The following is a 13,684-nucleotide window of genomic DNA, read 5'->3' on the forward strand; positions in this document are numbered from 1 at the left end:
AAGCATGTCACATATGAAGAATAGACGAAAATGATTTTTGTTTCGCCAGTTTTTTTTTAATCAATAGTTCAATAACAACACATTTCGTTTCACATTTAGGCCATTTGAAGACATTTATTATTAAATTTGGCATTTGGAATATGATCAACATAACATAGAAGAGCCGCAGGCACTGAGCATTTGGCTAAAACTGAAAACACATGTAAATACTAAGCTATGTATAAACTACATTTGTGTATATGTATAGAGGTGTATAGTTAGGACGTTCAGTTATAAATATATATATATTTTTATATAAGTATAAATTATGTACACTTAAATTCCACTAAGAAAGCAAAAATAAAAACTAAAACTAAATTTGTACAGTTGTCAATATGTTGAGGATACGCAAATCTGAATATGTATGTGTAGATCGTACATATATATGCATATATGAATATATATAGTTTGTATATGATGAAAATCAGTCAAGATTCAGGAGTGGGAGAGAGATTCGTTATCAAAACTTTGCGAGTTCTAATCGAGTTCCACCTCCTTGAAGAGCGTTTGGCTTTCGGCTTCGCGTGTGAGCGGCATGGCCGACTGATCCTCGTGCAGCTCGACAATCTCCAGCTCCTTGAAGGACGTTTGGCTGATGGCCTCGCGTGTCACCGGCTCCTCCAGCACCTGTTCGCTGGTGGGCGGCAAGGACATGCCAGCTGAGAGCATGTGCGAAGCTGAAGTGCTATAAAGAAAGATTGAGAGAGAGAGAGAGAGAGATAGATTAGTTAACTATTTACAGTCTTTAATCTTAGCTAGACTTACTTCAAGGAGTAGGTGGAGCGATAGAGCGGCGGCGGCGTATTCATGCGCACTGCAGCATATGCGGCCTGCGGATGAGCGCTGGGATGATAGACGAAGGCGTATTCATTCAGCGACGTCAAATAGGAAGGCGGCGGGGGTCGGTGCTGAAACTCTGGATAGAGATAGCTGCCCGGCAGCAGGCGATTCGTGCAGTGCGGACTATTGCAGTTCCGGCAGGTCTCCATGCGCCGGAAGCAGGGGCAATCGTCGACATCGTCCGGCAAACTGAGCCGCCAGATGGCGCCCGAAATGACCAGCAGCGAGACGCCAATGCCAATCATCAGCAGCGCAGCGCTCAGATACTGCGTCGAGTGCTCAATCAGCCCAGTGGACCCGAGCACAATGCCGCCCAGGGTGCAGGCAACGCCGCCCAGCGCAAAGATGCCAATGACGAAGGGCAGCGAGGGTCGCGCAAACCATTTGCGAAAACTGTAGCCCAATGGCGCGCCGCCCAGCTCCACGCTGTCCGCAGCACCGCCTCCCGCCATGGCGGACATGTTCAGGTTGGTGCCGGCCAAGCTGCTGCCCACATCGCCGCTGCCACCGGCCAGCGGTACAGCCACGTCCAGGAGCGTTCTGTAAGCAAAAGAGAAGAGCATACACTGTGAGAAATAGTGGCTAGAGAGGGTGAGAAGAGGTGAGGGTTGTTGAGAATATGAAATATGTTGAGTTAAAATGTTTATCGATGGGCAGGAGACTTATATAAGATAGAGAAGGGGATATACACATATAAGGTAGTTCAGATTGCTTGGAATATGGAAATCTTTCTATAAACAATATATATATGGGAAAAATAGGATCATATATTCAATATTATATTGGATTATCCAACGTACACTGAGAGAAAAATGAGCAAAAATATATAATTACATATAAAAAAAATTGTGATATATATTTTATTGCATTTAATCATCTATATATATGAATTTACATTAAATATCTCTTTAGACCCTTCTGACATTTGTATTGACTTTCTGTATATGTGAACTTTCTGTATTGCCCTGTATTCCAATTAAATATTTCTTTAATCGCTTCTAATATTCCTTGTATTCCTTTCTATGTATATAAACTTTCTGATATTCCCTGTATTACAATTAAGTATTTCCTAAATCTCTTCTCCCATTCCTTGTATACCAATAGAATTTATGCATTTATAAATTTTCACATATTCGTCTAATTCCAATTAAATTTCTCTGCCCATTTATTTCGCTCAGTGCATGAAATTGATCTCTGACTACCTGAGTTCAGTCGAGTTGCTCAGGTAGCTGAGGTCTATTTGCTGCAGCTCACATTACATCATAGGTCCAGAGGGCATCCTTAGCTCAGCCACATGTTACGCGGCCTCAACACGTCCTTTGCACTTATGCCCAAAAACTAAGCGTACTTTGTTCCTACTTGCCTCGCCCCTTCCCCTGCCCCTGTCCCTGCCCAGCACCGAGCTGCTGCTCTTTGTCTGGCTCTCAGATCTATGATTTAGAGCGCACAGACATTGAAAACATTTGCTGTCCAGTTTGTGCCTGCATAAATTGTCGAAGGAAAAACAAAAACAACAAAAATCTTTGAGCTCGACACATTGCACCTGCCTCTGTCCTGACGCAGACCCTCAGATCCTTAGACACACACACGCACACACAGATAGAGCCCCGGCATGCCCCTCGCTGTGCGTGTGCGTAGCCCATTTGATTTTTAGAACTTGCTTTGGCAGCTGTTTCACATTTGATTTGCTGTCTGGCTTTTGTCTCAGCGTCTGCATTGTATCTTATCTTCTTTTTTTGTATCTTTTGGCTGTCAGTCAGACAAAGGCAGAGAGAGAGAGAGGCAGAGGGACTACCCCTACTATTTGCTTTTCCTACATATATTTAAATTCCACCATAAACTAAATGTGCATTGTTCACTTCTTTTTTTTTTGTTAATTACGTCCAGCGGGCAATATTAAAACTCTATAAAACTATGAAATCGTCTGCTTTAAGGTGTGAAAAGCAAACAAATTTTTTGTTGCATCGTAAAACCAAAATATGCGCATAAATCAAAAGCTGACGGCCAGGAAGCATTCAACAATAAAAAACAACTTAAAGGAAAGCGTTTGAAAAGCCCTAACAAAAATTGAAGAGCATAAAATTGGGGTTGTGGTAGGGGCTGGGGCTAATGCTGATGCTGGAACTGGGACTGAGGCTGAGGCTGAGGCTACGGCTGACGGCGAGTCAAACGCTCGAGATTTCATTTAATTACAAACGCCCAACAGCTGCGGGCACTGCGACGCCCCGATCAGCGGTTCCCTCAGACTAACTCAGAGACAAAACGCGTCACACTCAATTGTACGCAATTTGTCATACGAATCTAAAAAAAAAAAAAAAAAAGAGCAAGTGGTGTGAAACCCACAGAAAATGCATAAAAAATGAGAAACTATAACATTAATTAGGCTGTTGAGGAAATTGGAATGCTCTACGGAAAAAGAGGGAGACTATGTTAGCGTGCTAATATATGATATATGATATGATGGGAAGGAATGTTGGGAATAATCTGATTATGAGTTACGTTTTAGGGAACTTGAGAGGTAGAGTTAAAAATAAGGCAAGGTATTGGCTAGCTAAGTTCAGCTAAAGACTAAATTTGAATTTATTTCTATAAAAAATATATATTTTAATCTTAGAAAATATTTTTCTACATTCTTTGAGCTATTTTTATTTTAATTTGTATTTAAGATGCTTTAAATTTTATTTCAAATTTTTCTATTTAAGACTTTTAATAATATTTATAAAAAACTCAATTTAAATAAAATTTTCAATAATTCTTTCAATCTCAATCAATCACTTCTATATACGATTTCAATTGAAATCAAACTCTGACTAAAATGCCAAGACTCAGCAAAGCTGTGTATACAGTTCATATGAAGCAGCTACTAGAGCCATCGTGCAGTTTTTGCTATAAATATATATTATATATAATTACATAGAAAAAATATAATATATTGTATATACCAAGTCCAAACAACACAGAAAACGAGGAAAAATATAGAAAAAAAAGCTGACTCCACAGTTTATAAACGTAATTGGGGCGTAAAGAGAGACAACAATTTGATATTGTATCAAAGCGCAGCTCTTATTAAAAGTTTTTTGTTTTGTATTTTTTTTCTGTTTAATAAATATTTTTTATTATAAATATATTTCTGTTGTAAACATTATGTATGTCGCGTATTGCCACACTTATTTATGACATTTGTAAGTTGTCAAAAAAAAGAGAGGGTAGAAGACAAAAAAAAAAAAAAAAAAAAAAAAACTGCTGATGTATGCTGTCTGGTCGTACATCACAGAAATGATGGACATACATCGCGTTGGCCATGCCATAAATTTGATGCAGCTGTAAGGCGCATAATTCACTCAAAAGCTTCATTTACAATTTGCAACACGTACGAAATATATATATATAATAATATGCAAGAGCTCTTCAGCTGCATGGCTGTTTTGTATCTGTCAGATACTTTAGTTCTGCTCGGGCCATTACAATGTCTTTAATGATCTTTGGCTAACTGTTTGAAATAAAAGTTCGATCATTTGTCAGCTAGATCGTTAGCTAATGAAGCGACACGAGCCACAGCAGACATAGAATATACATACAACAAGATACAAGATACATTTGTATATATATATAGAGAAAAAGATACTTAGATACAATATTTGTGTTTGCCTCGGCTGCAGTGTGGCACTTGTGACTTATGCGCTTGCATCTTGACACCGCCAGCATTTTTAATGACACCCTTCAGCTACACACATACACGCACCTAATTTATGTACATGTGTGTGTGTGTGGCATTTATTGTTATTCGAATATGTTCGCTGCACTCTCGTTGGCTCATAAACATTTCTCGCCTCGCTCGGTTTCAGTTTTGGTTTCGGTTTCTGTTTCTGTTTCTGTCTCTTCGACTCTTAAGCTCAATCAGCGCGCATTGAATTCGAAATGGGGCAGCCAAGCGAGATGCTGCCACAGATAGCTCGCTCACTGTGCAACATGCGCCAGGGCAAGGCAAGGCAAGGTATATGCTATACAAATGGAATGGCCATAAACGTGCTGTGAACTGCTCGAATATCGTAGACTGAATATCGTATTCCACTGAAGATCAAACTTAATGGGTCTATCGCAATTCATCGATAAGCTGATTTTATTATTATCAAATAAAGAGATCATTTGAAATATTTCTGTTTTTATGCCAGTTATCTTAGAAGATTTTGAGTGTTGTCCAACGATAGAGTTATTTTGATATTATGTAAAATATAAATATTTCATTGCCTTTCTAGCTGCGGGCAGGTGTAAATCTTATCAGCTTAAGATATTGAGCTGAGCCAGCCTTTTGTTTCGTAAAAAGCCGGTGTAGGCGTGGCAGAGTGTGTTTAGATTCTTATTCAGCAGCAATGGTCAAGTGGAGCTATGTATTTCTATTCAGAGCTAGGAAGTTTAAACTGTGTATATATCTGGCTTTTTTACGTATATTAAATAAATATATTGTAAATAGTTTCTACATTTTCTAATTCACGTGAAATTCATATAAGATATTATTGAACTCTAGTTATGCCAAATGGGATTTGTGTATCTTAAGTGCTTAAGTATTCATTTGGTATTACAAATCTTTTGAGTACTCCATATGTTGTTTTTTTTTTTTTTGTCTAAAATGTGATCTTTTTGTATATGTGCGCATATATGTACTAAAATCCTTGAAGTTCCTTAGCTCCGATCATTTCATATACAGACACCTAGTCGGACAAGCGAACATTGAACCTATATTAACATATATTCCAGATGAATCATTCAATATGACGAATTATGATAAATGATTCAAATCACAAATTAAAATTCACATAATTTAGACTCTCAAATACCTTATGAAGTAATAAAAAATTTAGTTCTAGCTATGCAGACGTTCCCTTAGTATAGTCCACAAAATAAAGTAATTAAAAGTCAATCAAAAATATATACTCTAAGAGCTAACTAAGTGTAGTGTACTGCCCCCTTTCGGAGCTCTATAATTATAGGGTATTTCAATTGAAGTCGTTGATATTGGATTGCGTAGCACTATCTCAGCCGCAACTTCCGTTGCAATTCAACTGTGCTATTGTCTGTGTGCAAGATCCGATTCGAGACTTGAGACTTGAGACCTGACACTTGAGACTTTCTTTGCCGCGTCATTAGCCGCAACGAACGCATTAAGCCACTTGCTGCTTGCTGACCCAATTTTCGGTTTTGGTTTTGGGTCTCTAGCAACAGTTGGCTGTCATTAGGCATAATTACTTCCCTAATAGCATTTGCTGCTTTTGGCCAGGTTTGTTTTTGTTACTTCTTTCTGCCTCTCCCCCCTCTCTATTTCCCTCTCTGTGCGTACAGTTAAAAACATTTACATTGCGCATGCGTAGCCCAAAACACTTGACCAGCCGGCTCTCAGCAGCTGAGACATAATTAAGAATGCCATTAGAGTAAAAGCCGCCAGCTAAAAGACAATAGAAGCCGTAATTGGGTGCCAAAAAAACACCGAAGAAAAACTAACAATACAAACTCAAATAGGAAATGCGTAAATGTTATAAAAAAAAAGTCAAGCCACGTTCTGTCTGTACTTAATATATGTAAATGTACTTAAAAAATAGAAAAAAAGAAACACTTTGAAATTAAAAATTTCTCGTTTGAAATTAGCCGCGGCGGCATGTGAGAAAGGCGTCGTCCGTCTGAACCGAATTTCGCGTAGTCACAGTATAAAGTATGATTAAAAGTCAATTAGAATTATTAGGCATAAATTTGGAGCTTAGGAGATCCTCCACAGCTGCTGCTGTTGGCCAGAAGAAAACGTTGAAAACGTTAAGCGGCTTAGGCCATAAATCGCTCTAGCTATTGTTTACAGCTTAACTGGGCCTACGGCCTGACCCAGTCGAGCACGAGCTCATGTGTGTAGGCTACTGTTTGTAACGTACCTCCTCCTCCTCCTGGCCCCCCCGTTTTGGAGAAGTAGAAGAAAAATGATGATGAGCCTGATGTCGTCTAAGAGCTAAGAGCCCAGCCTATCATTAAACAGAGCGGACTCTTCAGACACACACAAAGCCAGACAGACAGACAGACAGACAGCGGTTCTTTTTCTTCTTCTTCTTCTTCTGTTGCTTCTTCTTCATCGACTCCACTCTAATGAATGCCCACATTAAGCTGCACTTAAGCTCGGTTTGAGACATAACTGTACTGTAACTAATGGATTTCTTTAGATATATCTAAAGGTACATATACATATATATATCTTTTGATATTTAAAAAAGCCCTAGCTGTTGAGCTGTCTGTCAGTCTGCTCAGCTGTCTGTCCGTTGTTTGGCTTAGGGCTGTTTAGCAAATTTATTGAGCAACCCTTAAGGCTCAACACTTGAAATATATTATTAGGCAGCAACTGGAAATGCAGTAGCTGAAGTTGATTGCCCAATGATCCATTACATATACACTAACTATGGCTCACAACAAATTTTTGTTGAGTATGTTAAGGCTATATCTGAATATAGTATCTGATTTATGAATGGTACCAAATACTTCAATCAAATTACTTAAAATATAAAACATATAATGAAGGATCTGATTCAATTTGATTAAAAGATTTTACTTTTTGTTTAGCTATAATATATTTCAATATTCATTAATGAATATATGTTAAGATCTATAAAATAAATGCAAATGCAAAATTATTAAGACTGTTTTATTATCAGCTTTCGTTCTACTCTGCATCCCTGTTTTTCAAACTGAGCACAAATTAGGTCAAGTTCAAGAACTTTTTAGTCTTAGTCGAACTTTCTGAACTTAATTAAAATTCATGTAAAAATAGAACTTATACGACTTTCTGTTTATACTCCAGTGGAAATATTATTATGTATTTAATTTTGTCATATAAAAATGTATTTCAAAGCGTATTCATTCTTCAAGAGTTCAAAGTCTTTTTACGTATTCCAAAAATTTCAAAGTTAATTTTTTTTGTCTGCCCTCATGTCTGCATCTGTCTGATAAAATATGCCAGGCCAAACGCAAAAATAAAGTAAAATTCAATTTTGCTGTAAAGTGTGTGAGGAGGTTTGTGGATTGGGTCCGGTCTATGGATAGGATTTGGGGTTGCTGTTACAGAACGCTCGAAGGTAATAGCATTTATTATCAATAAACGCCAAAGGCCATTCAAAAAAGGGGCGAGACTCAGCCAAAAATCAACTTGAGTTAAAAAAAAAAAACGAGAAGAAGAAGACGAAGCTGGAGATTTGTGAGTAATGAGCATTTTATGGGCTGATGAGTTTCGTAGTGTGTGTGTGAGTGTGTGCGTGGCACAGATTAAAGACGCAGTTATATGATACTTCGACCGCAGGGACTTTGTGAATGGGGGCAGGTTTGTCTGCTCATTCATCAGGATGTGCGAGGACATAAGATTATAAAGCGGGCCAAGCCAAGGCAAGCCAAGCCGAGGCTAGTTAAGTGACGAGCGAGACGACCACAAAACTGAAATTCAAACTGACTATTGATGCGACTTCCTCTGCACACTTTAACTCTCCCTTTCTCTCTCTCTCTCTCTCTCCCTCTCTCCCTCTTGCTCTGCGGTGTCAAATGACAGCGTCAAGAATGCCGCACTGAAAGGTGAGTTCAAGGAACGCAAAACTCTGTTGAACACAATTCGTGCCATGCCACTAAAAATATACAACAACAAAATTTTCAATTCGAGCTCTAGGCCCAATTTTTTGACTGTGCACTCAAGCGTTACACTCTCTATCGATTTTTATGTGCACAACAAATACACACACACACACACACACAGGGCAGACACATTACATTGTCAAATAGATTGTCACATTATATTGAACTCTCGGTTTTGATTTGTTTAGGCGTTTTTTCCCTTTTTCTTGCGTTTTTCCTATGAATTATGTATGTGTGTGTGTTGTGCAACTTGTTGCCAATGTTTGTTTCATATTGAAAATTGATATTTTCTGATATGAAGCACAAACAATTGTTTCAATTAACTCTCAAGTGCTATTTAATATTGTCATGGATACCCTGGAAACAATTAAAGTGGAGTGTTAATTAATGTCGAGTCTTAACTGAAGGCTGGACTGGCTTTCTCTGAAATATATCTATGTATTGGCTTTTCAAATTGATTCACTTATAGTTGAGGGTATTTCCAATTTGGACCGACATTCACATTATTCTAGCTTTATTAATACTGGAGATACTTGCGTATTAGCTAAGCTACTTCATTAGATTCGATTTTTTCAAATTGTTTTATATATTTGTTATACAATTTATTTAATATGTTTAACATATTTTTCTTTTTTTATTTAAGTCAAAGTGTAAATAATTTTATAAATTTTTATGAGGCATCTTCCAGTCACTCAATCGGACATCTTTAAATATTTTTTAACGCTATCAAAATGCATTTCTGACAGCAAATATTTGACTGCTGCGCGGCATAAATGTCATAATTTTTCTTTTTTTATGATCTCTGTGGTCTCTTGGGCATATAAAAACACATATATACATATATAATATTTCGATAGGTTTGATAAGGGCATCTTGGGCCTTGGCATCTTGTTAAAGCTTCCAAATAGCTGTCTATCACTTTTTCTTTTCATTTGGACTCCGTGGAGTGTCTCGTGTCAATCGTCTCGTTTTTATAGCTCCAGTATTTCCAAATTGGCTTCGTTACGTTTTCCTTGACCCATAGAAACGGAGGCTTGACTAATGCCTAATGCAGGTGTCCATCAAATATTTGTTACTGCCGTCGGATCGAGTGTGGCTAATTGTAAAACTTTACGAAGCATTACGAGAATTTCACGTATGCTTCTGGTTGGTATTTTGAGTCTTTCTCTTTGAGTTCATTAATCAAAGTCGTTTACTTTAATTAATATTGTTTTTTTTTTTCATGTGTTATTATTTTTAGTTAAAACTTGCCCAAAAATACTTTTTTGGGCTCTTATAACTATGGCAATTAATCAAAGACATTTTCTTGTTGTTGTTGTTTCTGTTGGACATGTTCCATGTTCTGTTGGGCTGACAAAATTTATGCGCCACTATTAATTTTTATGCTTCTAGCCCAGAATTCCACGAATTGATGGGCAGGGTGGGCATGTGGGAGACTAGAGAGATACCCTGTATATGATTTCTGACAATGGGCAGTTATTTCAACTAAAAGAATTTAAATTTATTGGATAGTTTCAACAATTGCGATTGATACAATCTTTAAAGTGTTATCGATAACATGTCTCGCAAGCGTATAGACTTCTTTTTAAAGTAGAATATGTAAATATTTGTTGATCTATTATGAGTAAGTAATGAGTAATGAGAAAGAAATTTTATCAACTGAGATTTTTACAAATAGTTTGTCGTTAATAGCTTTAGCCGTTTATCGATAGTCAATGTTTATTATAGTTAAAGGTTTTTTTTATCATATCTAGACTTCATTATGAATAAAGATTCTTGAAAGCAAATTCTTTTCGTAAAAATGGAAGATAAGTGAGGAAAACTAATCAGTTTTTTCATTTATCGATAACCGATAGTTAACGTGAACTGGATCATAGATATATAATTTGTCAGCTATATATCACTTCGTCCTGCCTTATCACTTTCTAGACAATATACCCAATTGCAGTGCAGTACTACTACAGGGCATAGGCACAGCTTTTGTGATAATCGCCGAGGCCTTACATGTGACATGTTAAACAGCAGCAACTGCAGCAACAGCAGCAGCAGCAGAGCAGCAGCAGCAGTTGTGCCCCTCGCAGTGGCAAGTACAAGCGTCTACTCGTATCTTCAGCTTTATGGAATTCCTCTCGTGTGCATATCAATGTCAGTTAATCTGCCCAATAAGGCATAAAGTGGAGTGGCATAGAGAGCCGACTCTCGACTGCCGACTGTCGAGTGTGGCTGCCCTTTAAAGACTCGCTAAGCAGCAGCAGCAGCAGCAGCAGCAAATCTCTGCTCCAGTTTCGTCGCTGGCTTGTGCAGGGGGGAAGAGCATTTGCTTGTGCGTGACATGATTTTTGTTGAATGATAAAGTTTTATTTCTGGAGCAACAGAAAGAGAACCAGGAGGAGGAGGAGCAGCCAGCAGCCAGCAGCCAGCAGTCAGCAGTAGGCCTCGCGGCAGCATGCCAATTATAATTTTAAATGCGTCTGTCAAACTTTCGGTTTCAGCGAGACGACCACATCGAGTGGCTACTGTGGCAGCGCTGCGTCTGACCGGGCGAGGCCAGACAGTAGCCATTTTTAATGGTCACTTCCTGAACGATTGCTCTGTGTGGCTGTCTGCCCTTTGGCTACTGCTGTCATTTTAGCGTCTGGTTTTATGCCAGTTTTTATGGCACATTTCGTGAAAGAGAGAGAAACAAGAAACAAACGTAAAAGAGGAAGACGAAGTTACCTGCGCAGATGATGATGACCATGCGGATGGGTCAGACCCATGGGTCGCTGCTGATAGTATTGATGGTATTGCAGCTCGGGATTCGCATTGAGGAAGGGTGAAGTGGCAGCCGCATTGGCCATGGCATTGGCTGCCGCAGCCGCTGCCGCCGCCGCCGCTGCGTTATGGTGATGATGATGATGGTCGAGGAAGATGGCCGTGTACTGTGGCGGATAGCTGCCAACAGGTGGCGCTCCATTGGCAGCAACTGTGGCGCCAGCGCCAGCCACTGCAACGGGATTGTTGTTGTTGTTGTTGTTGCATTTGCCTTTGCTGCTGCCCTTGGTGTGGGTCTTACGGCGCGTGCGCTTGCTCTGGCGCGAGTCGGAACGAGAGCAGGCGCTTGTATTGAGCGCTGCAGCTGAGGGCGGTGCAGCGGCGCCAGCTGCAGTCGACGTGAATTGCAGCTCACTGTAGATGCTCGACTCGAGCATGTTGCTCTCGGATGTGGTGCGATTCAAGATGAATTGCTCGAATTCGTTATCCTCCTCCGCCGAGAGGCCACATTGCTGCCGATGCTGTTGCTGCTGATTCTGCTGCTGCTGCAGTTGTTGTTGTTGTTGCTCTAGCAGCGCTGTACATTCGGCAGAGATTTCCTCATTTCCATTCGGATGCGCTGCCTCAATGTCATGGCGACTGCGATGGAGGCTGTTGCTGCTCTGACTGGCGCTAATCACAATTTCCGGTATGACAAATGTCGAATTTGGCAGCGGGGGCGGCTGTTGTTTCCTTTGTTCGCTCATGGCGCCCAGCATGGTGCCGTTTTCAAACACAATTGTGGGCGTGGCAGCCATCACTTAATTAGCACAAATTCACTTAGCTCGTTTAGCTCTTAAGCACTATAGATTTATTTTCTTTTTTATATATTTTTTTCTTTTCGGGTTCCTAAATGCGCCCTAAATTTATAACATTTTTATTTTTGCACAAAAACTTGTTATAGATTTTTCTTCAACTTATTTTGGTAGCTCGACTTTCGCCTGTACGCGCCAAATATTTACGCACACGAGTTTCGCAGCAATCAGCCTTTTGCTTGGTGCAACGGGTTTAGCTCCTACGCTGCGTTCATGAACCGTCTCGGTGCGCGTACCGCCAAAAACTGATTTGTATTGTTGATGCGTTTGTTGTGTTTACGGCTTCTGGTTTTTCAACTTCAATCGCTCTCTCGTCCATTCGTTACTCGCTCTCTTGCTTGTTTTGTTCGTGACGACGCCGACGTCGCTAATGGTTCTCTCTGGCATTAACAACCACCACCACCAAACACAGTTGACTTGAACTTCGTGCGCTGCATCTCATTGACGACGTCACTAATGCTGCTGCACTCTTGAAAGCAACAACAACAGCGGCAGCGCATTGCGCTCACGCACTAACACTAGCAAGAAACACCCTCGCCCTCACACTCGTTGCAAAGATGTTCGACGAGTTTTTGAGCTCCACACAGTTCGTGTGCGTTTGCTCTCCGCTCGTCCTCTCTTTGTTTTCCATGCTTGCTTGTTGTTTATGTTTTGCTCTCCCTCTCTCTCTCTCTCTCTCTCTCTCTCTCTATAGTTGCTATCGTCCAGGAGCGTATTTTTACTTTGGGCGCATTTGTAATAGTCATTGCATGTTGCTTGAAGTCTGCTGCAGTCGCTCCTGTGCCCGTCGCTTCGCACTTTTACTAAACGAACATTTACATGAAGGAACACGCTGTTAGAGCGCCCCTGCTTGGGCCCGCATATGCCACAGCTCTGCCTCTGCCTCTGCTTCTGCCCCTCCCTGGCAACTTACTTTAGAACGAAAAGAAGAAAACATAAAATGAAGCCAAACAAGAACTGTGACCAGGAAGGGACAGCCTGGCTCTCCAAATAAACACCACAAAATCCCAGTGTGCAACGAAAATCTATCTGCAAGATACAGATATACACACAAAAACGTTTGTGTGTTGAATGCCGCATTACACATTTTTTTTTTATTTATTCTTTTTTTTTTTGGCGAGGGTGAAATATTGTTATTGTGCTGCAGGAACAGTTTCAATGAAATCTACTCCATATAATAGAATATTATTTCTATTATTTTTCTTATTTATTCCAGCTATTCTTCAGTTTATTTGCAATTGTATCTTTTTGGGTTTTTTGTTGGCTGCCTTTTCAGGCATTTAATTAAAATGCAACGTAGAACAAATAATATTTGAATTTTTGTTATGCTTGTTGGGTCTGTTGGGTCACTTCTGTCTTGGCCCCGACTTGTTGTTGTTGTTGTTGGGAAGTTGTACAGCTTTCTGTTGCAATTCGAGTGGCACTCCATGGAATAAAAGCGAATAGCACAAATATTTGCCATTATTTTGAAGTTACTTTGCGTCTCTCCTGTCGAGGGTCCACACAAACACAAACACAAGCAAAAACACTAAAGCTTTGAAATGTTGATT

The 13,684-nt window shown here is 39.7% G+C and overlaps 1 protein-coding gene across 1 annotated transcript; it reads right to left on the reverse strand.

The window, feature by feature from the left end:
• Positions 1-87: 87 nt before the first annotated feature.
• On the reverse strand, positions 88-12,389 carry LOC6579387. Its single transcript, XM_015163647.3, has 3 exons — positions 11,245-12,389; positions 805-1,419; positions 88-724 (listed from the first exon to the last, which is right to left on the reverse strand). Exons 1-3 carry the CDS (start codon positions 12,075-12,077, stop codon positions 517-519), a joined length of 1,656 nt encoding a protein of 551 aa, XP_015019133.2. The 5' UTR covers positions 12,078-12,389; the 3' UTR covers positions 88-516.
• Between the last annotated feature and the right edge of the window lie 1,295 nt (positions 12,390-13,684).

The sequence above is a fragment of the Drosophila mojavensis genome, unplaced genomic scaffold, assembly GCF_018153725.1.
Source record: "Drosophila mojavensis isolate 15081-1352.22 unplaced genomic scaffold, ASM1815372v1 contig_80, whole genome shotgun sequence".
NCBI lineage: Eukaryota > Metazoa > Arthropoda > Insecta > Diptera > Drosophilidae > Drosophila > Drosophila mojavensis.